Consider the following 26,488-nt stretch of genomic DNA (forward strand, 5'->3'; position numbering starts at 1 on the left):
GTGCCACTTCTATGGAGGAATGCAGCAGCTGTTCAACAGTGCACAACAAATCTAAATACGGGACAAGGATGGAAGAAAATTGCCATACCCCTTCAAACGACAGGAAGAATTTTGGTAGGCAGAAAGGAATTTGACCAGATATACAGGTAAGGACCCAATTGAGCCATTCTTACTCTCACTGAGTAGTACCTGACTCTGCAGATAATTCTGCTGATGTCAGTAGAACTTCTTGCCAAGTAAAGTACTGGTCAGCGTGAGAAGCAGGACAGAATCAGGCCCTAAACTACTATCTTCTCCAAAGTTGTAATAAACAACACATCACTTATACAGCACTGCCCACTTTCAAATCTCTGCAAATATTAATCTTCATAACACCCTTGTAGGCAGTATAGCCAAACTCAAACATTTAAAAAGTCATAAATCAGACTTTAAATCAGATCTTTAAAATGCAATTTAAACCATTCTCCCTACCTCCCTGAAAATTGAGTGCTTTTGATTTGCTTTCTGTTCTGTTTTGTTTAGAGTATATTCAGTTCACGTTTTCATGTTTTCCTCTGAACTCTGAAGGCTAGAGAAAATTTTTCTTTTAAATGAAAGCTTACACGTACACATAATCATTTGTCTTCCTTAGCTAGGACTTTAGGTACCACACCAAATATTGTGAGATTCTCAATAAAATCAAGAGATTCAGCAGTTCTTGGTAGTTGTATTTTGTTTGTCCCCATCTTACAGATGGTGATACCGAGGCTCTGAGGATAAGTTGAATTTTCAAAGATGGTCTCAATTTGAGTGCTTAACTTTAGACTTTTAGAACATGATTATCAGAGGTGCTGAAAACCTACAGTGTGTAAGTGAGACTTCATTTGGAGCTGTTGGCGCTCAGGACCTTCTGAAAATCAGTCCCTGGATTTTTGCCGTTGGGCATCTGAAATCCTCAAAGCACAAACTTTTATGAATGCCATGAATTAGTAGCAGAGCTGGGATTATCATTTTGTATCTGCTTCCGAGCCGCTTGGCCTGTGGAGTAAACCTGCTGCGTTTCCTTCTGGAGAGCACAGCTCTTGTCTAAGATATCAAGGGGAGAAATGCTTAATGCTTTCACAATAAACGTACAAAAGGAGGATAACCGCTACTTAATTAGAAACTAATTAAAACTCTTCAGTTTATTTTAAATATTAATGAATATAGTTTAACTAAAGGTAAGTTAAAAGTAAGGACAGAAACCCCACCCTAAATGCAGCTGGTGGCTGAGGGTATTGGAAGGTTCTTTGAAATCTGGGTGTGCAGAAAAGCCATGTCTGGTTCAGCACCTGGGTTAGAAGAGAACTGGTTGCAGTAATACTGTGAATAAATATATTCTGCATGTTCAACTCTCAGATGTTCACTCCGATTTTATATATTCCTTCTGTTATAAGGAACACAGGTTACAAATCAGAGATTGTTTGGTTTATGTGGAATTAACTCTTGATTTATTTTTTTTTTAGCGCAGTAGCACCTAAGAGCCCTAGTCATGGACATGTGCCCATTGTGCTGGATGCTGTACAAATGCAAAACAAAAATACTGTCCCAATCCCAAAGAACCATATGATCTAAATCTGTTATTCTTTTAACCTAAAAATAGACTATTATGTTTTACCATCTTGAATCTAAGTAAACTGAGTAGCAGCATGAAGTATCTTTAATCCCCCCCCCCCCCCCCAAACCCAAACAAACAAACCAACCCACCCAACAACAAACAGACTAGGGTGGAGCAGCCAGAGCATACCAGTGAATCTTGACATAAGTTAGAATTTTTAAAAAATGTAAAAAGGTTGATATTACTTATTCAAATCATTATAGAGACCTCAAGGTAGTATTTCTTTCTGTTCCTTGTTTAAAGCTATTGTGTGAGGTTTTTGTCTGGGAACTCTTTGTAATTAAACACACACATACCCCCAAATGGAGCTACAGAACAAGCAACTTCATATCACCAATTTGGAGCATGAGAGATACCTGGCAGCTTGTGTCTGTTATGGAGATACTAGTTTGCAGTTCCATAGTTGAGGATGAGCTTTGCTTTTAAAACAGGAATTCAAAACTTTTTGTTATGTATGAAAAACACTATATTCTTTCTCTGAGGATTTATAAGTAAATCTGTTCAGGAGCTAAAATTAATTTTAAATTAAGGCCTTTAAGAAATTTAGCACCTGGGTATCAGACTTCTTTAGTCTTTAATGATCTTAACTGAATAACAGACTCTTAAAACTTTACATATGATTAAAACTCACTGAATTCTTTGTATAGGCTAAAATTCAATTAATTATTTTTGATTTATTTTTTTTTATGGCTGTTCATGTTCATAAAAAAAAAAGTTTTTCCTGCCATGGAGGCTGGTACAGAATCTTCAGGGAAGGCTACAAACTGCCCTCTTTAAAAATGGCAGCCATTTTCTATTGTTCTCAATGCTACTGAAGCCACAAGGTACCCTTGACAAAAGTGCTTGCCAGAAGCTGGGTATAGGCGACAGGGTTTGGCTCACTTGAGGATTACCTGTTCTGTTTATTTCACTGAAGTACCTGGCATTGGCCCTGGTTGGAAGACAGGATACTGGGCCAAATGGAACATTGGTCTGACCCAGTATGACTGTTCTTATGTTTTTATGCTTGCTACATCATTCCCCAAATGCTCAGTGTCCTACGCATAGTTGAGGGGAATTCAGCTTCACTCCCATTGACAAAAACAGATGACAGGCAGCCATTTTGAAGGAGGGCAGACATTATTTGAGTTTTTCTGTAGATGTTATGCTCCAGCCTCTGATAGATGAACTTTGTTATGAAAAATGACGTACAAATCACGACACTTAACTATTTCTTTTCAAAATCACCCAAAGGGTAGGGGAAAGGGTGAGTTTGGCCTGAGAGGGAAGGATGTGGAGGGCAGGAAAGGGATGGAAATTGTTGAAATAAAGCCACTTCTGCAGGCCAGTATGTTCTCACTACTTTGCGCTACTCCAGAGTAGGGTAGAGTAGCCAGAGCAAACCAGTGAAACTTGACATGTTAGAATTTTTTTAAAAATTTTAAAAGGTTGATATTACTTATATTCAAATAATTACAGAGACCACATGGTAGTATTTCTTTCCGTTCCTTGTTTGGTAGCAATGTGTGAGGTTTTTGTCTGGGAACTCTTTGTAATTAAAAAAAAAACAAACAAAAGAAAAATCCACTAAGATAGAGCTACGTTTGAGAGTACATATCAGTAATTTTGAGGTTTGAGTGATAAATCACTAATTCTATCTGGTAGAACATCCTCTTACCAAGGGCTACAAATTGGAGCCTCTCAGCTGCTGCTGCTGGTCATGAGAGGAGGGATTTATGGGTTGGGTTGGGTTGGGAGAAATTGGATGGGAGACTAGTTCCCTGCTGTGCCATAGGCTTCTTGTGTGACTTCGAGCAAGTCACTTAGTTTCTCTGTGCCTTAGTTCCCCACCTGTAAAATGGGCTAATACATCCCTACCTTTTAGGGGTGCAGTGAAGATAAACACATTAGATTGTGAGGCTCTCAGTATAGTAATGCGGGCCATATAAGTACCTAAGCTAGAGAAATAAAGAACAAAACATAAATATGATAATTAAGCTCTTGGGCAGCAGCTGTCACTTTTATGCTCATACTTGAGTAGCACAAGAAGTACTAGTACAACATAGATATTAAATTGTAGGCTATTTCTTCCTCTCCCAGTTTCTGGAGGTTCATTCTTGGGGGGTTGTGCACTGTAGTCCTCTAAAAGACACGTGAGCCAGAACACAGAAAATCATTGGGATTTCTGGAGCTCAGAAGTGGGTGGCTCACCTAAAGCTTTGTGCTCATGTAGGGTCTAGTACGTCACAACTCCTTCCAGTCCTGCTTAAGATGTCCGCTTTGTTTCTGAGACAAGAGTTGACAGATGTCAGATCTGTTCCATAGAAACCATGTAGAAATATTTAATGTGCCCCAAGTTTGAGCGAAGAGGAGGGTATGGTAGCTAAAAGAACCTCAGAAGTACAGTAACGTTGAATTTCTTCAAGCTGGCCTGCACAAGGGTCTGTCTGTTAGTAAGTAGATTATTGTTTTTTACTTCTGTTGATGTTGATGCTTTATTTGCACCAGTTGGGATGATTGAGTAGCAGACTGTGCCTCTTAATTTTTTTAAAGCAGAAATTAGCAACATGGGTTACAGTACCAATCTGCAAAGAGTTATGTGTATTATCACGTTCACCTTTCTCCTCCTAAATCTGCTTCATTCCTTTCTCTGCTTCTTTTACTATCTCTCACCATTCCTTTCTAATTTTTTTCCCACACTTAAAACAGCTGGCAGAAGACACCTAATTTCATGATGAGTGAAGCTGTTAATGACAGTTCAGGACTGGGGAAGCACAAAAAGTGTTGGATCTACAAGATCTTGTAAATGTGAATCCTACAAATAATTCAGAACTGAGGGAAAAAATGTATACGTGAAATTCAGAGGGTGAAGGTCAAGCTGAAAGGTTAGTGACACTGCCACACAGGAAAGCCAGTTATGGAGGAGAGATTTCTTTCTTCCAGTCCATAAGGGAATCAAAGCTATGGGTTCCGCACATGGAATAGGGAATGCTTCCCACATCTCTAGCAAATCTATGTTGACAGGTCCAGAAGAAACTGCATCCAGACCTTGTAGACTAGCTTGGTTGAGTCTCTTTTCTAAAATGTTGATACAAACTGCGTAAATGACTGGTTTTTGAGACTAGCCCAGTTGTCTAGTATTAAAATAGCACAGGGAGGGCTGTGGAGGTGACGTGCTCAATCCTTGGAGGATCAGTTCATGTTCCTGTTTTAGCAATTCCGCTGGTTGGTTGAAGGATTGGTGTTTACAGGCTTTAAAAGGAATGTTGCCATGACATTGGAACTTAAGGATAGATAGAAGTGATAGGTTTCTGCCATGCTGATGAACTTTATGTAAAATTTACCAACTTCTTAGAGAAGAAAAGATAAACTGTGCTTAAGTGGGGATAGGAGTTAGGATATTGAGCCCCCTATGTTGAGATGTCTGGAAAGCATGCAGATAACCCCAACTGGAAGTTTTGCAGAAAGGGAAATTTATTTGAACTCTCTCTGAGGTTCTGGAGGAAACTCAGTTAAAAATCTGAAAAGGATGTTGTAAATAAGTTAGTTCAGTCTGCCACTCCTGCTGACATGCATCTCAGGGTATGTCTAGACTAGGATAAAAGAGGTGTGGGTTTTAAAAAAAAAAAAAACGTGTTAGTGAACTTGTTTGTAAAACCCTATCTCAACAGGGCAAGTTGTATTTTTAATAGATGTTTGAGGTGGGTATTAACCTGCCATAGCATTGGCCTCCAGACTAATGTGTTAAAATACAATTTACGCCATCTACAGTGGTTTCAAAACATGTTGATTCAAATAAGTTGGATAACGAGATTTTAGGAATACACTACCTTGCTTAGCCTGGGCAGTCCCTTAGTTGCCTTTGCTGTGGTGTTTGACAGTATGTTGTTTAAAAGCTGAAGACTGTAACAGGCCTGGGTCGTTAGCAGAACACAGAGGAAGTGGTTCTGTTACCTTCCAACATCAAAGACTTCAGAGTTGGTGGTAGGCAGGGCTATTAGGGCAATGCCTTTTTGTCTTACTGAAATAAATTGAGAGGATTGCTGAGGGGATTGCCTGTTGGCAAGGTAATAAGTAGCACCCAGCTAGGAAGCAGATGGGGTGGAGTCTGACCATCTAACACTTAAGAAATTAAAAGGAATCTAGAAAGACCAAAAGCAAAACATATCAATCTTCCCCTTCTCCCACTCACCAGTGAGTCTGGAAGGCCACCCGAAATCTTTCCATGCTTAGCTTGCGTTGATAGGAATTTAATGTTAGAGAGATGTGGAACAATACGCTAGTTTGATAGAGAATTGTCTGCACCACCGCTGCTGCTGCTGAACTGATTTGAGTACTAATGTAGGCAAGACAACATTGTTCACCAGCATTGTTGCTTAGATCTACTCTGAGCTGTGTCAAATGACAAAGGGGTGAATATGCTGGTGCCCTGTCAGATCTAGTGCTCTCACCAGTGAAGCTGCATAGTAAATATCCAAAAAAGTCCAATATTCTCAAGGCCTGCTGGGTGTATCTTTTTTTTTTTTAATCACTGTTTCTACACTTCTCGTTAAACTGTCTCGTTTGCAAGGACCTGCCTTGTGCAGGTTCTGCACTAGTATTAAGCTAGTTACTGTGTAAGAAAAGGATCTTTATTTCTAAGTTTTAAGATGTCATGGACTTGTGTGTGTGTGTGTGTGCGCTGAAAAAGGGCATTGCAAACAATAGTGATAAACTTTATTATAGGTCAGTCTGTATCTGGTCCAAAATATAACTTTTTGGCAAACTGGAGCTCCCTATAAAGCCTAGGACAAATAGAAACATGTCAACAATTTACAAATAAATCCACTTGAATAGCCTGTTTTAACTACCATCCCCCATGCGCTGAGATCCTGAAACTAACACTGATTTTGCCAGTGAAACTGGTTTGGTTTTTTTATTGCCCAAGCTAAAAGAAGTGTAAAACTGTAAACACCATAAATAGTGTCAGATCAAACGGATTTACTCAAATCACTCTTAGATTTAAGATTTTATTTATAAAAGTGGTAGAAATGTTTGTTTACCACATATGATATTTAGGTTGGTTGAATCCCTTCAAGTATTTAATATTCTTCTTTGTCCCGCTGTGTTTGCTAAATTCCTTGAATTAAAAACTTGGGGTGGGAGGAGTGTCAGGAAAAATGAATGTTGCTAATGCTGGCGTTTCTGCAAATTGCTCATGCCTAAAAGTTTTTGGGAAAAACTTATATGTAAAAAATGCAAACCAAAGTTGTCTGCTTTTTGCTCTAAAAATGGAGCTTTGTTACTATTTCTAGTCTGCCAGTTTTCTAGCTTTTTTAGCCTTATTTCCATCAAAACTCTGCGTTTTTGTTTTAGTCCCCCTTCCTTCAGCTCCCCTCTCAACTCAAAACAATCTCCCCTCCCTCCCGCAAACAAATAAAAATTTCCATCTGGCTGGTCTCTGGCTCTAGTCTATGTTGAAAACTTAAACCAGCTTAATTAGGTGGATTTTAGGAATAGTTTTTAGTTAAACCCAGTAAATGTTGAGCAGAGACAAACTGATACATCTCTGGGTAGTCAGTTTTTACTTTGGGGAATATCACTGGATAGGGATTGGAGTAGGGACACACTTGGAAACAGCACTAACATCCCCAATACCAGCAAAGCAATTGGAGCTTTCAGTTTTACCTTAATTTGACAAAGTATTAAAAGCCAAAACAAATCCAGAAACGCAACTTGTCACTAGTTGCTATATATTAGCATCTTTGCTATTTTAACCCATCTGTTTAGCCCACTTGCAAATTAGATTTAATCTCATAAAGGTGCCCTCTTTCACATTGTTGCCAATAGTGATGGTGCCAAAGTTCACTCACTAAGGGCTTCTCTACACTGGCACTTTACAGCGCTCCAACTTTCTCACTCAGGGGTGTGAAAAAACACCCCCCTGAGCGCTGCAAGTTTCAGCGCTGTGACGTGCCAGTGTAGACGGTGCACCAGCAGTGGGAGCCACGCTCCCAGCGCTGGTAGCTATTCCCCTTGTGGAGGTGGGTTTTTTTAGCACTGGGAGCTCTCTGCATAGCCACATTAAACTGCTGCCGCTGCAGCGCTTTAACATTGCTAGTGAAGACGTGCCCTAAGATGCTGCTTCCTGACAGCACAGGGGAGCTACCATCTTAGTTGAAGCCAGGTTGGCTTCACTTGTGTGGGGAACAGTGGGAACCAGTAGCTAAAGAAGACACTTTCCATTATGAAGAATTGCAAAAAAAAAAAAAAAAAAAAAAGTCCATTAATCCTAAAAACGTCTCAAACTACTTGTTGCACCAAATCTATTCAGAGGAGTGGGTAGGAGGAAAGCCTGTGGTGAGGTGGGCATGTGCAGAAGGAAATGGGGAGATGGAAGCGGACTGCTTTGCTCTGCGCCAGAGTGGGAGAAAGCAGCCATGTGGTGTACTGGTGAAATTAGCCCTTAAAGCTAAAGTAAAAAAGGCTTAAAGATGCTGCTGCTGATCTCCAAACCATTAGAAATACCACATGTAACATTCTCTTTGGCATTCTTGTTTGATGTTCATTTCTGACATTTTAAATCTTTTACAAAAGGAAACTTCCCAGACAAAACTTGCTTAAATGGACTTAAGGTGAAGGATATATAGCTGTAATTCACGGAATAAACACATCACAGGGGCTGTTGTAATCCTCCCTAAAACAAGCATTACTAATTCAGGATTCAGTGTTAGGCTCAAGGCGTAAATTTAAAAGAAATGTAAACATATTAAAATTTGGAAACGCTGTAGTAAAGGCATTTAGAACACTTAACTCCACCTGTTGTGACTACATGAATCAAAAATGAAAAATCAAATATGTTTTTTAGAAACCAGTTGAATTTAATCCAGACCAGCAAATACCGTAATATACTAATTATAATTGTACATTTGTTTTGCATGGTGTCATTATAGGCTAGAATTGAAGTTACTTGGAAATGCACAGTTAAGACACCTATACCTTAACATGTTTAGATTCTGTCTAAGTTTCCTGGTCTTATAATGCTTTCTGTGATGTTAATTATGACATCCCTGTAAGGATTTTACTCTTGAGTTACTGATATATACTTTCAACCTTAACTCTATTTTAATGTATTTTTTATATTCACAGATAACATTTACATTAGCTAGATCGTTGGCTTATGTAAATTGGTGTAGCTACATTAATTTCGGTGGAGCTATGCAGATTTACAAGAGCTGAGTATCTGGCTCTTCAGTGTTACATACGATTCAAAAGGGACTGGAGAAAGTCCGTGTCTTTGAAAGATGCAAATTGTTTTCATATAGTTTGTCAGTGGGATTATCAAGTAGTCCTTTTATGTAGATTTTAAATGGCATATTCTTTCTGTCAAATCTTGGAACAATAGGGAAAGAATGGTTCTAAAAAGTCAGTCATTTTTATGCTACTGATATAAAAAAATTAAACCAGTCTGATGGGAAATAATCAAGATGGAACTGTTTCTGAAAATTTATGCCAGCATTTGGCCCAGTTTCTAGCTTCTAGTATATTGATAGGAGAGCAGTAAAAACTAGATGCAACATAATTTGTTATAGCTTTTTTATAATGATTGGATACGGTTTTCTTCATATATTCATCTTGCCTCCTAAAGAGTGGAAAACAGATGTGCTCTGAGCTATGTGTTTGAATGATCCTAATTGTACACTACACACAGTTCATAAGCAGATCTCTAACGTTCCTTTTGTCTTTAAATAAATGCACCTCTTTTATTTTGAGTGTCAATCAGTTTCTAGTTTCTTCCGGCATCCAGCTGTGCACCCTTGCCTTTATATCACAGTGAATGTAACTGATAACACCCCTTTAATGTCAAGACATCTCTGAAGTCCTAGTCCTATGGCCTCTGGAGTGTCACAGTGGTAGACTGTCTCATATTAAATTGCAGAATGCACTTCCTCAGTGTATGTAGTCCAGGCAGAAGATGCACTTCTCTGATAGAGCCTGAAGTGTCCTTGAATGCCTCTGATACCAGTTTGCTGTTCCCCCTTTTTGTGGCAGCGCCACTGAGCTCCACTCTGGCTATGGAGTATAGGAACTGGTTGAGCAGGTCTGGATCTGTTGTCTCACCTTGGAATGGAATGTTTGATTCCAGTATTACCCAGTGGGCTCCTTAGCCCAGACCTTGCCTCTCACTATGTTTGTATATGCCGGGGTGTTTGTATAGCTCAAGTGCTTTGAAAATGTAAAATGTTGTCTGTGTAAGTACTAAGTAATTATTCCTATTAATAATAAACTGAAAAATTATATATCCTCTTTATTCTCCAAGTACCTGGGAGCTTTTAAGACTATCCCAACAGAAGCTATTGCAGTATATGTAATAAGACGTGCTTTGAAATCTGAAAGTCTGAACCATACAGTATGCCCGACATTTCCTCTGATATTAGAGTTCTGTACACTTTGCACAGTTGCTACTGTACAAGTAGGTTTGTGGCAGAGAGCTGGCAGTGTTGAAAGGTTGCTGGCGGGAATAGCTCAGTGATTGGCAGTGTTTCAGTGCTACAGCCATCCTTCATTGAGACTGTTCTCACTTCCACAGTCAGCTGGGGTTTTGTAGCGACTGCTTTTTACACACGCACACGTTTTCTTTGTATGTGGTGTATTTTAAGGCTTAGGCTATGAAAACAGGAATAAAAAGACAACAGAAACTGAGGCATGTCAAATCCTGAAAGAGCAGTCTTTGTCTTTGAGCACTACATTTTCATCATCTAGGTAGATCACTCCAAAATAACTAGAAATGATCAATACAATTCACTAAAACTTCATTTTGGGACTCTCTGTAGGAGGAGATGTGTTCTATGGATCAATATCCAACCAAAAATTAAATTTATTCTTTTGTGGCCTTAACAGTAGAGTATTCCTGAGGTACTTACTGAAAACCAAGCTGAGAAAGAAACTGAACCCTGAAAAGAAGACAGATTTAAAAATGGAGCATTGAGGCTGCCTGAACTGTGATTTCTAGAGAAGATGGAAGTGTCAACACACTGGGTAGCAGAATTTTGTCTATGGAGAGCTAGGAGAGTTTGATTCAGATAGAGTTTAAAAGATTTCTACTTGAACTGGATAATTAGACCACAAAATCAGCCTTATTTATGTGGAGGATTCATTTTGTCTTGGATTTATTCTTTGACTATCTTGAGGAAAGGTAACCTATTAGAGGAAAATACAAAAAGCCAAATTTATCTTAATGATACACCGTAAAAAAAAAAAAAAAAAAAAAAAAAAACCACAAGGCTCCTAGCAGTATTAAAATGACAGGTTTTAAAATGAGATTACCTCTTGCTGTAGCTGGTGAAGCTCCAGCTCAATTTAAGAAACACTCACCTTTTCACTGTAGCAGAGGAAGCTAATAAATATTTAGATTACTTGGCCAATCGCAGGTGAGGTAGAAGATGAGCAATTCATTTTGCACACGTCAGACTAGGACTGAATTAATCTGGGTCTGCCTCCATAGCTTCACATGAGAGTTATGGACGCCTTCTGCTGAGCACTTGTTTTCAGATCCTTTTTAGTTTTGTTGTTTGTTTAAATGTAAAACTGGAATCATCATCTTCTAAACTGTATTCAGTTGGCCAACGCAGCTTACAACTGAGCTGGTTCTTAGTTCTCAGAGGCCATTTGGAAGGCTGTCTAAAGCAGACTCCTAAGAGGAAATAGAACTTGCTTCTCATCTAACCCACATATTTCAGCCCTTTCATTGAAAGGGAGCTCTGTCTTGCTTCTGGGGGAGAGCTCACAGACCAGCAGACTGTGATTACAGGAATGAAAATGGGTTACTGCCATCTCCATGCATCTTTCTTAGAATGCTTCTCATCACTCCATTCTCGCTGAGGCTGCAGTTCCTTGACCTCATCTACTGAGCCACAGAATCTCCACTCTTCCTACAACACAGGCTATTCGTTAATTTCGTCTAAGTCAGGTGTCAGCAACCTTTCAGAAGTGGTGTGCCGAGCCTTCATTTATTCACTTTAATGTAAGGTTTTGCGTGCCAGTAATACATTTTAACGTTTTTTAGAAGGTCTCTCTCTATAGGTCTATATATTATATAACTAAACTATTGTCGTATGTAAAATAAACAAGGCTTTCAAAATGTTTAAGAAGCTTCATTTAAAATTTAAATTAAAATGCTGATCTTACACCGCCGGCCTGCTCAGCCCGCTGCCAGCCTGGGGTTCCGTTCACCTAGGCCGGCAGCGGGCTGAGCAGGGCCTGCGGCCGGGACCCCGGCTGGCAAGGGGCCGGCAGCCAGAACCCCAGACCGGCAGCAGGCTGAGCAGGGCCAGCAGTCGGGACCCCAGACAGGCAGTGGGCTCAGCCTGCTGCTGGTCTGGGGTTCCGTCCGCCATCTCCTGCCAGCCAGGCTGCCGGCCCCGCTCAGCCCGCTGCCAGTCTGGGATCCCAGCCCTGCCCACATAGAGTGGGTACCTACCTTCTTCCTGGTTCTAGCCCATTCTCTTCCTCTCTGCGCTGAGCTGAGGGTGGGAGAGCACTGAGTACAGGGCTGGGGGTGAAGGAGCAGGCTGGGGGTTGGGGTGTAGGGTCTGGCCAGGAGCTAGAATGAGGGAGGGGGCTCAGAGTTGGGGCAGGAGGTTTGGGTGTGGAGTGCTTACCTGGGCAGCTTCCATTTGGTGCAAGGGGTGCAGGAGCTCCCGTTTGGTGCTCAGGGTGGGGGTGGGAATGTGGGGGGTGCAAGAGTCAGGGCATGGGGTGGGGGGGGCTGGGTATGTGTGGGGGGTGCAGGAGTTAGAGCAGGGGGCTGGGGGTATGTGAGGAGGATGCATGAGTCAGGGCAGAGGGCTGGGGACATGTGAGGAGGGTGCTGGGGTCAGGGCTGGGTCATGGGGGAGTGCAGGGGTCAGGGCAGAGGGCTGGAGGTGTCTGAGGGGGGTGCAGGGGTCAGGGCAGAGGGCTGGGAGGGTGTGGGGGGGGGTGTAAGGGTCAGGGCAGGAAGCTGGGGTGTGTGGGGGGTGTAGGGGTCAGGGCAGAGGGCTGTGGTGTGTGGGCTAGGGTCATGGGGGTGCTCCCAGCCCCCTGCCCAGAGCAGCTCACGGCAGGGGGCTGGAAGGGATATGCCCTGATTTCCCCCCCCCTTCCCCTCCACCTCTTCTCCGCCTTCTCCCCAGAGCAGTGAGCACACTGCGGCTCTGCTTTTCCCCCTCCACTGCAAGGGCCATCAGCTGATCCGCAGCAGGGAGGGAGAGGAGGAGGGGCAGGTACCCAGCATGCTGGGGGAAGAGGTGGGAGGAGCTTGCCTGCTCTGCAACAGCAGCCAGCAGGACCAAGCTTCTTCACCCTGCCCCTGTGGGGGGCGGAGAAGAGCGGGCCAGGGCGGACAGGATTTTTAATGGCACACTGGTGCCTGCCGGGGTCCCGCCCTGGGTTCGGCAGCGGGCTGAGCGGGGCCAGCAGCTGGGACCCGGCAAGCAGCAGCATGCCATTAAAAATCAGTTTGCGTGCCGTCTTTGGCACATGTGCCATAGGTTGCCGACCCCTGGTCTAAGTTATCCAGGCTTTGAGAGGCCGAATTTAGGTGCCTGGAACTTTAATATCCCATTTTTTTTGCAGTTTCCTTTTAAAAGTAACTTCCTCTCTGCTCTTATCAAGGAGATCTTCTACCAGTCAAGAATATTGCTCCCCTTGTCTTAAATGTAGATGTTCCTTATCCACATTTATAATCAGATTATAGAGTTCTAGCATGACAGTCTTTTATTGAAAGTGATGTTCTTAAAAGTTCCTAACCCAAGTCAGATTTGATCCAGATGTCATAAGATTCTATTAACATCTTCCCTACCAGCCCATCCAATGACCATTACCACAAGACACTCTACCTAGTTTGAAGCCCCTACTAGATAGACAGCTACTTACAACACTTTTTCTCTATTCTGTTTCTCAAGATTGCATTTCTGAGGATTATTAGCCTCAGCTGTCAAAACATGAGGTCCTAACCGTACAACCCTGGTGTATTGCAACTTCCATGCTTCTGAAAATGCTGATAGTTTCACTTTATTAAATATAAAACAGGAAAGTTGACTACACTTGTGTTTAGAGGACTTGAAGTTTCAGTCTCTATCTAACACTTGCTCATGTCTCTCCAGTTTTAAAGTGCCAATAGACTAAATTTTATTTTCATGTGCAGCCACTCCTTTCTCCAAGTTGATTTATTTTACTAAGTCATATACAAAAAGTATTGCTGTCTACATACAATTGACTTGCATAGAAATGGCATACATTAGTACAGTAGTTCCCAACTTCTGAGGGTCACAGCCCCCCTTATCCCTGCCCAAGCCCCCACCCTGCCCAGGACTCGGAGCAGGGTTGTGGCTTGGGAGTGGGGGGGGGAGGGGGAAGAAACACAGACAAGTGTAAGGGGGCTGAGGCTGGGGCCATAGCTGGGGGTGGGTCTGGGGCCAGGGGCTGAGGTTGGGGGTGGGAGCAAAGCCACAGCTGGGCTGCAGTGGGGGCCAGTGCCTGGCCTGCGGCAAAGTGCGGCTCCGCTCCCAGCCTCTGCTCTGGGCCAGGAATGGAGCTGAGGCTGGGGGTGGGGCCGGGAGCCAGGGACAGCTGGGGGCGGGGAGGGGCTGGGTGGCATTCCCTCCCCACACTTGTGGAGACTGGACCTGGCCCACTGCATCCTCTCCCCCCCAGACGTTCCTTCATGCCCCCCTGTGGGGGCATGCTCCAACTTTGGGGACCTCTGCATTAGTGGAAAACAGAAGTCTTACTAGAAGACTAGATTTGTATCCTGTAGCAAATGCATTGTTAGTCTAAAATACTTGAGGATCAGAAGGTCATTTTGGATTCTCAACACACATGTCTAAAGAATGTAGGTTTGATATTGGACTTAATCAACATGTGAATACTGGACCAAATTGTACATTAACTTGAATCCTGTGCAACTGCACTGGTATCAGTGGGGTTTCACAGGCTATGCTCGGGAAGAATTTGGTCCTATGTAGTGAATTTTGTATAAATTCCAGCATCTAATATGTGAAACTGACATGCACTCAGGAAAACTACATGAAAACAGCTGCCTTGAACTTTGTCCTACAATAGCATTATGAGAGCACAGTTGACCTGTTTCTGTTCTAGTGCTGGAGGCACTGGGTTAAATGTAAGAGCCATCACCTAATGCAACTTAAATTGGTTTGACTAAGCAATATGCGTGTCCTGTTTATTCTCCAGCTGAGTATTGAACAGGCGCAAGCTGTGGCGGAGCAGGTTGAGATGAAAGCAAAGGTGGTGCAGTCTGAAGTCAAAGCCATGACGTCTCGACATAAGAAGGCCCTGGAAGAACGGGAGTGTGAGCTGCTGTGGAAGGTAAAAAGCTTTTTATATAGGTATAGTTAGCTGTTCTAGTTACTAACAATTAACCTTTAAGATGGAAATCTGACCTGTCTTTAAATTAGAATAGGGCCATATTATGATACCCTTGTGTTGAGTTGTATTTTGAGTGGTATTTACAATACAGGTAGTCCCATTTTAAAATCAGTTTGAGGATTAAGGTATTTTCAACATGAATGAGAGTGGTAGAATGTGTCTCATAATAAATGTATATCCATTGGATTCGAAATGTGTACTTTTAAGAACAAAAATGTACGGTCACAGAGGAATGGATAGGAAATGCAGTAGCCCTGATTCTTGCTGGATCTGCAAACAGAGCTGGCCAAAATACAGGATTTCTGGTTCACAGAGAAATTGTGAAATTTGGTTTCTGTCTGATTTCTGCATGGCCCTGCAGCAGCACGGGGAACAGGGCTTGTTCAGTTATTAAACAGACAAATTCTGACGACTACTTCGAGTGATGGTCCCTATTATATTCCATGGAGGATTAACGCATGTGCACCATGCATCTGCAGCTGGAGATTTTGAAATTAGTAGTGTCCGTTGGTCCGTGCTGATCCTTTGTCTTGCCTCATGGTTTCATCCAAGGGTGGGGCAGACCAGCCGCATTTCCAGTTCCTTCTCACTGCTGCATGGTCTGGCCCGGAACTATTAGTGTCCTCTTGTGTGTGACGCACTTAATAATATACAATTGTACATAGCTAGTTTTAGAGTGGTTTATTGTTTTTATAGTCTTTTTATAGTTTTAGGAGTAGAATTGGGGTTCTTTTTTGGGAGTTTTGATCAGTGTGAGTCGTTTCTTCCCTCCAATGCAGGTACTGGACTATATGGAAACTCCAGGCTTTAAAATATGCGCCTCCTGCCTGCATTCCTTCTCAGTTCAAGCCTCTAGGGTGATAAAATTAAAGACTTTAATTATTTATTATTATTAATGTAAATAGCATCTTAGGCCTAACTTTTCAGAAGCGATTAGTGATTTTCTAGTCACTTTTGAATATTAGGCCTTAGGGAGCTGTTCTAAGGAAGGGATGAGCATCTTTTTAAAATGTCCATGTTGAAAACACACTTGGTAGAAACTGCATGTCTCGTAAGTTTAATAACACATGTCCACACTTCACCATTGCAGAACTTCTTCCTTCATCTGTTAAACATATAACTGCAGTCTTCAAACGCTATGTACATTGACCGTATGGACACACTGGCTGAAATTTCTGAATGTTTGCTTGGCTGCATTACTGATGGTGGAGTACACTCTGCAACAGTGAAGTGATTACACATTTCATTAACTTTACAAGGCATGTGTTTTTTGCCATTAACATCTTGAATGGATTTCTAAAGTATTGAAGAAAAACAGATATATAAACTGAAAAAAAATTGTCACTCTGCCTATAAATCCTATTATGCCGGATCCTTAGTGCTCCCTGTGGCCGGAAGATGGGACAATTGCAAAGAAAGAAGACTATTTTTAGTTGTTAATAATGACCTTTCTTTTAAGTAGCAAACTAATGCAGCAAAACGTCATGGCAGAAGTGTGTGTTGCTTTTAATTAAGGCTATATTTGTCAGAGGAGGGGCCAGTGATTCTCAGCAGGTTCAGTTTGCAATGTGCATCCACACTTCCCCTAATTATTTTCCTCACATGGACCACATCTTCACAGAGTGTTTGTCCTGCAGACCACTTCCCCTTCCATTCATGATCTCTTAACATCCCTGTGGCAACTACACTCCAATTTTATGTAGGAAACAGTGGTGCAAGTAGAAATCATTTCTTGCGCTCATGGGAGGGACACAAGGAAGGGTACGTGACCTCCCCACGTGACCCTCCATGTGACTCCTCCCAGCCCGGGGCCCCCACGCTCTTCCTGTCCCCTCCAATACCCCCCTTACCTGTCTAAAATTTTACAACTGCATCTGTTTAACAGATGCAGTTGTAAAACGATGCTTTGGGCCCTTGGTGCCACCTGTACTTCCAGGTGTCATTGAGGATCCAGCAGCACCCCAAATTGAAAACTTCTTAAATGAAAGAAGGATAGGAAAGACAATCACCCCACTTTCCCTTAACACACTATCAGTTCTTCCCTTATGTCCAAACTAAGCTTCTGCCAGCTTGCCTTTATCTAAGTATTGCTCTCCCCCAGGCACTAGGAAAGTAAAGATGCTGCACGATCTGGGTTTGATGGAAAAGAGGCATAGAACTGTGTGTGCCATGTATTATTTTCTTCAGCATGACACACAGGAGGGGCAATCAAAATCAGCCTGGCAGAACATGCATGAGAACTGTCTCTGGACAGATAAACTAAACTGTATCATGGTATTGTACCCAAACATTGCATTTTAGTGGGAGATTCAACTTCCTTTATAGGAACAGAACAGACTCCTGAACCTCTTACCACAAAAGTGGTCTATGGACATGCAAATAGTAAGAGTTTCAGGAGTCTGTTAGACTAGTTTGGCTGCAAAGAAGAATTCTATGTACACTGGAGACAACACCTGATACCTGTCAGGCTGCAGAACTGGGCTGACATCAGAATCCAAACATCCTCTGGTCAGTGCAAGCAGAGGCATTCTTCTAATGGTTTGGACTTGATGTGATGCAGTATGAATGTCATGGATAATTCAGACCAGTGGGGAGAAACAGAATCAAAAACACTGTTTAAACACCTTCCTTCCCCCGCGCTGCTCCCTTCTTAAGGGCTGGACCAATTTAACAGCACAATGCATATGCTAACAAACTTAAACAAAGCCTTTGTTTAAGTTTGTTAGCATATGCATAGGCTTTGTTTAAGTTTGTTAGCATATGCATTGTGCTGCTAAAACCATATAAAGAATGAATGCCCTCCCTAGCCATGTTCTGCTCCTTTAAGGAGCAGACCGCAGCCCAAAGTCTTTCGGGTACCCCCTAAAAATCTCTTGCCGATACTGCGTACTGGAGAGTGCTACCCTACTTGCACTACTGGTAGGAAAGCAACACTAGAAAAATATTTCTGAACTATTAGCTGTCTTTTAATATAAATGTAATGGGTTTGTTTTGCTTGTTTTTAAGGTGGAAAAGATTCGTCAAGTCAAAGCCAAGTCCCTTTACCTGCAAGTTGAAAAGTTGCGTCAGAATCTAAATAAACTGGACAACACTATTAGTGCAGTTCAGCAGGTCCTAGAGGAGGGTCGTAGCATGGATATTCTCCTGGCTCGGGATCGCATGCTGGCTCAAGTGCAGGAGCTGAAGAATGTGAGAGGCCTTCTACAGCCACAGGAGGATGACAGAGTCATGTTCACTCCTCCTGACCAGGCTCTGTATATGGCCATTAAATCAATGGGGTTTGTCAGCAGTGGGGCTTTTGCTCCTCTGACCAAAGCCACTGGGGAAGGTCTCAAACGTGCACTACAGGGCAAAGCGGCCTCCTTCACGGTGATAGGCTACGACCATGATGGTGAACCACGCCTTTCGGGGGGCGATATGATCTCTGCAGTGGTGATGGGCCCTGATGGAAACTTGTTCGGTGCAGATGTCAATGATCAGCAGAATGGAACCTACCTGGTCAGTTACAGACCACAGCTGGAGGGAGAGCATCTAGTCTCTGTCATGATGTGCAACCAGCACATAGAGAACAGTCCGTTCAAAGTCATGGTAAAATCTGGGCGCAGTTACATTGGCATAGGACTACCAGGGCTTTCGTTTGGCAGCGAGGGAGACAACGATGGCAAGCTGTGTCGCCCCTGGGGAGTTTGTGTAGACAAAGAAGGGTACATCATGGTTGCTGATCGCAGTAATAACCGCATTCAGGTGTTTAAGCCCTGTGGCACCTTTCACCACAAATTTGGCACCTTGGGTTCCAGGCCTGGTCAGTTCGATCGCCCTGCTGGTGTTGCCTGTGATAGCTCGCGTAGGATTGTTGTGGCTGACAAGGATAATCATCGCATCCAGATCTTTACATTTGATGGGCAGTTCATTCTGAAATTCGGGGAAAAGGGAACCAAGAATGGGCAATTCAATTACCCGTGGGACGTGGCAGTCAACACCGAGGGCAAAATCCTGGTCTCTGACACGAGGAACCATCGGATTCAACTGTTTGGACCTGATGGTGTGTTTCTGAATAAATATGGCTTCGAAGGGGCACTCTGGAAGCACTTTGATTCTCCAAGGGGTGTGACTTTCAATCATGAAGGCCATCTGGTAGTGACCGATTTCAACAACCATCGCCTCCTGGTCATCCATCCAGATTGCCAGTCGGCACGCTTCCTTGGGTCAGAAGGCACCAGCAACGGCCAGTTCCTGCGCCCACAAGGCGTGGCTGTGGATCAAGAGGGGCGCATCATTGTGGCTGATTCCAGGAACCACCGAGTGCAGATATTTGAGTCAAATGGTAGTTTTTTATGCAAATTTGGCACTCAGGGAAGTGGCTTTGGTCAGATGGACCGACCTTCAGGTATAGCTGTCACCCCTGATGGCATGATTGTTGTGGTTGACTTCGGAAACAATCGAATTCTCATCTTCTAATCTGTGCTATCTGAATTAGGAAGAAACTGTCTCAGGGAAATTCTTTTTAAGAGAACGAAAAAATACAACGTTAATTCAAACCTACCTCATCTTTAATTTTTTACAGATGAATGTACTTATCTTTTCTGCAGGGAGTGATCCTGTGAAGTTATAAATTCTATCTACCTCATTATCTTTTTGTTCTCCTCCTCTCTTCTCCCCCACCCCCACCCCCCCGCAGTAAGTTTTACCTCTTCCCCACATGGGGCATCATGCACCAACATGTGTTGCTGAACACATGAGGTGGGTGCATGATGAATTCTGTAGACTAAGCCAAAAAGGCGCGCTCTAATTTTTTTTTAATGGGGGGGGGGGAATCAGTAGCATTAGATATTTGTAGAGGATTTGTGTTCTTGATCGTACTGTGGTTTTGTGGGGGGGAGGGTTGTGGGGGTTTTTTGTTTTGTTTTTGTTTTTTTTAAATGCTGCTGCAGCAGAGAACTTTTTCCTGTTCTCCATTTTATACCTCAGTGTGTTTGATTTATTGTTCAACATAGTGTCTTGTTCCCAGAAGACTTTGATCTTTTTGTGGAAGTGGGTGGGGTTCGCTAGTCAGGAAAAGCAAGTTTGCTTTTTTGCATATGTGTTTTTGAAAAGTGCAGTAATCCTACAGCACAAAGTGAAGCCCCTGTGAAAATGCACAAATTTCTGGGGGAAAAAAATCATTTTTGGTGACTTCATGTAGTTGTCATAAAAAGTTTAATGAAAAAAGCAGGACTTTCTGTAATGTGTTCTCTGTTCTATAATTTCTTTATAGCCCTTTGTCTGATTATTAGCCACATTTTAAAAACAAGGTTCCATTCTTCCTTCCATCATATGTATGTCACTGTTATGTGTATCGATGCCTGTTGCATCAAAACACGGAAGATTGAACCCTGGAGTTAAAATTTGTTTAATGTGAAATGTCTGTGGGGTTTGTTTGTTTCGTTTTGTTGTTCCCATAAAGGCTTTAGTTAGAGGAGTAAAGATTAATAGGTTTGTCAGGACAAAGTAAATTTTCCCAAAAATAAACATAAAGCACAACTTTGGAAATTCAGGGTGCATTTCAGAGAAGTCCACATTTTTAAAAAAATCAGATCACAAAACCAGTCAGTGACATCAGCTGAACTTTTTGTTTTCTTTTTCCCTTATCCCTCCCCTTTATTAAAAAAAAAAAAAAAAAAAAAAGTTGGATTGAAAGGATCGAAGAACATTTTTTAATGTACAGGCATTCTTAATGGCACCTGGTGAAAGGTAACCAACATGGGGAAAAATGGAGCCATATAAAGCTCTGCATCATTCCTTGGCATCACCGAAAAACTGCATTTAAAATGGGGACAGTGTCTAAAAACTAGATTAGTCAGATTCTTTAAACTCCATAAACTGCAAAATTTAGCTCCAATGGGGATAGGAATTTCTTGTTTTTCTGAGAAGCTGAGATCTTGAGGAGGGGCTTTGGTTACCAAGCCACGTGAATTTTATTCCCTAGTGGATTACAGTCCACATTTCAATAGCTTGCATCTTAATATGTTAGATATTGATGTTGACATGGACTCTTGAGAAATTGCCTTGCCTTCTGGATGGGACTGTTATTGGCAAACCATAAAGGCTAATATGGGGGATGGAGAGATTTTGCATTGTGCAGAATTGAAGAGTTCATGCATCAATTAGGTTTTTTTTCCTCTGCAGTGGTGTAAGATTAGTGTTATCAATTCCAGCAAGAGAAGAGCCCTGAAAGAGAAGCAAGGTTATTAACTAAAAGCCTGAAGAAGAAAGGGTTCATCTCTTCTCCCAGCCACCACATACACAAGCAACCTGAAATATTGAAGGACTCTTTCCATATTAATAAGAAATTTCAAGGTGCACTTTCACTTGCTTCCACTGCTTTCTGTATTACCATAACATCTCCAAGAAATTCATTTCCTGTTTTTAGAAATCCTAATAATTTGTCCAGGCTTATGACAGCAGCCACGTAGGAAGGTGAGGATTTTAAGAGGTGGACAATGAAGAGGGAGTCAGTGAGATCACAAGAACCCTTTTAAAACCAAAAAAAACCCCAAAACCTAAATTATACAGGATAACGTAACTGTGCTATTTTCAGCTAACACCTCATGAAGCAAATGCTCAGCAATGGGCATAAACTGCGTTTAATTTTAGGGATAGTGTTAAAAAAAAATCCAAGATAATCTTTTAGAGAGATTTGTCATTAAACCTGTATATGGCTCTTCAGAATTTGTGTGTAAGGGAAAGCAAATTACCCCTTTTAGCTTTCACAACCCACTTTCCTTCCTTTTGTGGTAGCCTGTGGAAGCTGATACCGTTTGTTTGTTTTTGTTTGTTTGTTCTATGTTTTTCGCTGAGAGAATTATTTGTAACTTGGCTGTGAAAACAAATTAGACTCAAAGACCTAGATACCAAAGATAACCGGTTGAAAGCTTTAATTTGACAATTTGCAGAATACTTCCATTTCACCTCTGTTTTACTAAAAATGCTTGGCCTTTTTACCTTGACCTTTGTGGTTGTCACTGCTGGATTATGCCAGAAAAGCTATTATGCTTAATGCTTACTGATGTTGCCCTTTTGTATTTTCTGTTCTCCCTGTGTGGCCACCCCAGCCCCCAGGCTTTTTTTTTTTTTTTATTTTTTTAAATATAAAGTGTTTTGGGGCTCCTGACATGCTTTGAGTTGAATTGCAACAAAATTCTTCTTGTCTGTCTCCATCCCTGTATTGCATAGAGATGTGAAGGCTGGTGGAATTTCCATTGACCTTCACTATGTCATATGTTGCTGCACAAGACTGGAGAAGGCCACAAGCCTGTCTTTATTTGGGGGAGGCACAATGTCTTCCTTTACAGTTGCTGTTTACTTAATTCACTGGATCTGCTTACAGCACAAACAAGACTATTTGACTTTGAAGTGTTTCACATCACATGTTGGGAGGCTTTTGTTTTTAAAAAACGGCTGTGTGGCTACCCAAACGATTTCCTATTCTGTTACTGTAATAGATAGTGCTAAGCACACTTGTTCTCATTGAAAAATATTAGTGTAGCTTATAAAATGAAGTGCTTATAATGCGATGAGAGTAAGTCGTGTAATATTATAGGGAAAAGTTTAATGCCAACATCGTATGTCCCATAGGGGCTTGTTTATTTGGTATATAATTGGTAGGATTTCAAATCTGGCTCAGCGTTTGTTCTATGTATGTTCATGGACAATTGTTGGATAATGCCTCCAGTGTCCTGATACATGTAGAAAATAGGCGAATAGACATACAGGAGAGGAGTGTAGGAAAGGTAAGCAAAGGTTTGACGCTGGGTTACAAACCCCTGCATTTTCTTAAACTGTTCAGTATAATCTCCTGAATTGGTAGAAGTGGATTAGGGGAAGGAGAAGGTTGGTTTATCTTTTCACCCCTTCCCACCCCCCGCCCCCCGGGCTCTAGCTTTGGAGAAGAATAACAGATTTGGATCTACAGACTTGTGCTCTGAAAGCTCCCAAAGGAATTTAACTGTGCCAGGTTAAACCAATGTTGGCTGTCAGTAAATTTTTGCTTTGTGAAATGTTATCCGTTAACGCTCATAATCTCCTAATTCAGCCATATGAAGCAGTCCTGTTATTTCAGAACTGTTTTAGTGAGAGTTTCAATGATGTCCTGGTTGAGGGCTTATGAGGCAGCCATGAGGTTAGATGATGCAGTACCCTCCGGTAAGTCACTCCTTTCATTTGTACCCTTTAAGTATAACTTATATGGGGAAGCCCACAAGTGCATACCATAAAGAGGGAAAAACCTAAAATTTAGTGTATATGAGGGCCAAAAATAATCAAGTTGGAAACAGAAGAAGGCACTTCGTTGTGGCGTTCCATTGGGAATTGCTGGCGATCGACTCAGTCTGTTTAGTTATAGTTAAGCCAAATTAATTTATTTCCAGAGCAGTCTTTAGGCTTGATCCAGCCATACGTTTTATTTCTTTTGAAGATCATAAAATTTCTATGTTCAGTTCTGGTTTTTAAAAACATGTGCCAAAGTGTTTTTATTTTTATTTGTTAAAGGAGTGAATCCAAATGGTGCCAAAAGGTAATAGGGTATTTAAGAAAATAAATAAAAATAGAGATGTTTAGACAAACAGTTTGGAGCTGTCTAAAAAATTAAACACTGGTACTTGCGTTAGACAAATATTGTACCTCAGGTCCTTGAGTCCTTTGGAGATCAGTGGAACCCAGTTTGCTGTGGTACAGAATGCACAAATAGAGACCCAACTGTTTTTGTTTCTTAAAGTTCTACTTCACCATGGAGAAGTAAAGCATCTACCTCAATTTAGTATCAGATAGGTCTCAGAAGAAAGGGTTAGTCTGCGTGCAGGGGAAGGGTACATCCTGCCTTTAGGAGATGCATTTTTGTTTAAGTGGAAATATTAGATGTGTACAAGTGGCTGTTTTTTTGTTGTTTTTGCCTCCTTGTGGAAATATTAGGCTGCCCTTGCTAAAGAACTGTAAATAAAACCAAATATTCGTACACTCAGGCAAATCTAATTCTAATCATCCTCCTGTAAGTGTGACTCGTCTTCACTAGAAATTATGCAAAGGGAAACTGATTTTTTTTCAGTATTATGACACGTACTGGTTGACATGACATGCTTTGTGTCTTTATTTGCAGAGTTCTTACGTCCTTAAGACCTTTAGGTCTTCTCTCTACAAGAGAAAAATATTTTATCTATTTTTGCATGCCTACAAATGTATCCTGTCAGAAAAGACTCTAAGGGTATAATTTCTTTAAACGCAATGCTATACCAAATGCTTGAAGGGAATGAGATTGATTTTTTGACTTGGTGATTGTATATGTAGTTTTCTTGATGCAACAGGATGTTTTCCACCATGACAGTGCAACCAAGTTCCTGGAGGGCAATTCAGACTGAATGTTCTTACCAGAGGCAGCCCTTATGTTGGGTTTTTATTTGACTTTAATAGTGGCATTCAACAGGCCCATTATTTTACATGTAAAGTTTAGAGAAGCACATTATCAGATTACTGTATTAAAAACTCTTGTTTTTCTCCCCTAGTCATTGTTGAGTGACAAAAGTTGGAAGAGTGGGTACAGAAAACCACTAATGGTTATATGCTGTGTTGGGTTTGGTAAATGTTATGGTGGAAAATGTACCTTGATGTCTTTTTAAGTGATCTTACGGGTTAACAAGCCAATTTGGCATCTTTTTCCATCATGGTTTAACCAATAATGGTTCTAAAAAAGATTTGTGTACCTGCATGGTCTTAGACCTTCTCTTAATGATTGTATCAGCTTACAAACTCAGGTAGATATTTTTGTTTTAAAGCTCTTTTTACAGAGCCTTACTGACTGAATGTTATGTGTCTATGTAGCGAAGTAGAGTAGATACCTTTCTTTAAACTACCAAACCAGTAAACTCCTTTATAGGTTTGTGGAATATTTCTCAGTCTATGTAGTAGTTTCCTTCGGAGGAAGAGATGTCCTGTTTCTGAGTTTTGCTTTTTTTTTCCTCCTAAAATGACTAACAAGTTTTAAACTAGTTTGTAAGGTGTGTTTAGTCACCCGAATTGGTGGGGGGAGGGGAGGGTTCTTACTGTATGTGACTATTGTTTCTATTGTGCATTACTTGTCATGCCTATCTTGGTTGGTGGTTGATACATTTTAAGTAAAAAGAGTGAGGGCCCCTACATACCATTTAATTTGGTCCTTTGTTGAAGCATAGATTCACAGAAATTGGAAACCTCAAAAACAAATGGAAGCTCTGTCCAATTAAGACCAGTTTAACAAAAATCTGTAGACAGTTTAAGTCCTCGCTTGATTTACTGTAGATACAAACCCATCTTATAAAACGTAATTACTGAATTAGAAGTACTGTCATCTTGATATAGTTCAGCACAGTAATGCCATGAGCATCGAGAATGATTCTGTCAGTTCTTGGAAGTTGTGCTTCTTGAGCCAGTTGCTCTGGTAGTTTCCTGTTCTGCTTCACTCTGCTTTTCTATTTTACTGATTGATCATGCTGTTTTCCGAATAATAAAAAATTCTCAGTGGGACAGACTTTGCTCTGAGCAGCTCATTAAAAACAGAGCATATAAAACTGTTAATGGAACAGGTCAGGTCAAAAAAACCCTCCCATTAGCACAACCCCCACCATCCAAAAAAGGGTTCACTTGTCTATTTAGACAAAAATTGCTGGACTTCGTAACTTAAAATGTTACGTACTGCAAAGAAGAAAGCATGACAGGTTATGGGCAAACTATTACGTAGAACAAACTAACAATGTTAGAGAACTCTTGTGTTAATGGAGGCTTCTGAATGTATCTTTGTGGTCCATAGAGAAGGCTGAAGGATGTAGCAAGGAGATGATATATCAGCTACTGGCAGCCTTAAAACAAAGGCAGTGTCTCTCTGGACTTTAAAATGTTCCTATGCAGTTTATTTTATTTTTGTTTAATCAAATAAATGTGAGTTTTTCATGGCAAACTTGGATCTCTTGTGTATGTGTGTTATCCATTTAAACAAAAATCTTTCTGTTGCATCCTGGAAGAAAGGACAAAGCACATCTTGGAGAAAGTAAAACTGGTTCTCTGTAAACGATAAAGTTTCTAAAACAAAAATTGAGGAAGTGTAAGTTGGGCTCTGAAACACCAGAGGAATAAAGAATAGGAAATATGAGACCTTATGTCAAAATATATTCTCAGTTCTTCCAGAGTTCCAGTGTAAGCCTTCGGCACGTCGATTAATTTTGGTGCCTTCATTTCTTCATCAGTAAAATGTGGGTGATAACTCCTTTACCTCTCGGGGTGCTAAATGTGTTGTTTGTGAAGTACATTGGGGATCCTTTGGTGGGCACAAGTGCCAGGCAGCACAATTTAGCTTCAAGATTGCATAATAATTGGTCATGCAGGCAGCAGTCCTCTTTAGCCCACCCGGCTTTGGACAAATGTTGAAAGAAAATATGGGGGGAGGGGTCTTCAGAGACTTGGAGA

At 41.4% G+C, this 26,488-nt stretch overlaps 1 protein-coding gene across 1 annotated transcript in view; it reads left to right on the forward strand.

Moving 5' to 3' along the window:
• TRIM71 (tripartite motif containing 71) overlaps positions 1-25,986 on the forward strand; it is a 98,567-nt gene extending 72,581 nt beyond the window's left edge. The window contains exons 3-4 of the mRNA XM_037890367.2: positions 14,828-14,962; positions 18,029-25,986. Of these exons, the coding sequence (XP_037746295.1) occupies positions 14,828-14,962; positions 18,029-19,480 (1,587 nt within the window). The 3' untranslated portion in view covers positions 19,481-25,986. The remainder of the gene's footprint in view (positions 1-14,827; positions 14,963-18,028) is intronic.
• Positions 25,987-26,488: the final 502 nt, after the last annotated feature.

The sequence above is a fragment of the Chelonia mydas genome, chromosome 2 (assembly GCF_015237465.2).
Source record: "Chelonia mydas isolate rCheMyd1 chromosome 2, rCheMyd1.pri.v2, whole genome shotgun sequence".
NCBI classification, from domain to species: Eukaryota; Metazoa; Chordata; order Testudines; family Cheloniidae; genus Chelonia; species Chelonia mydas.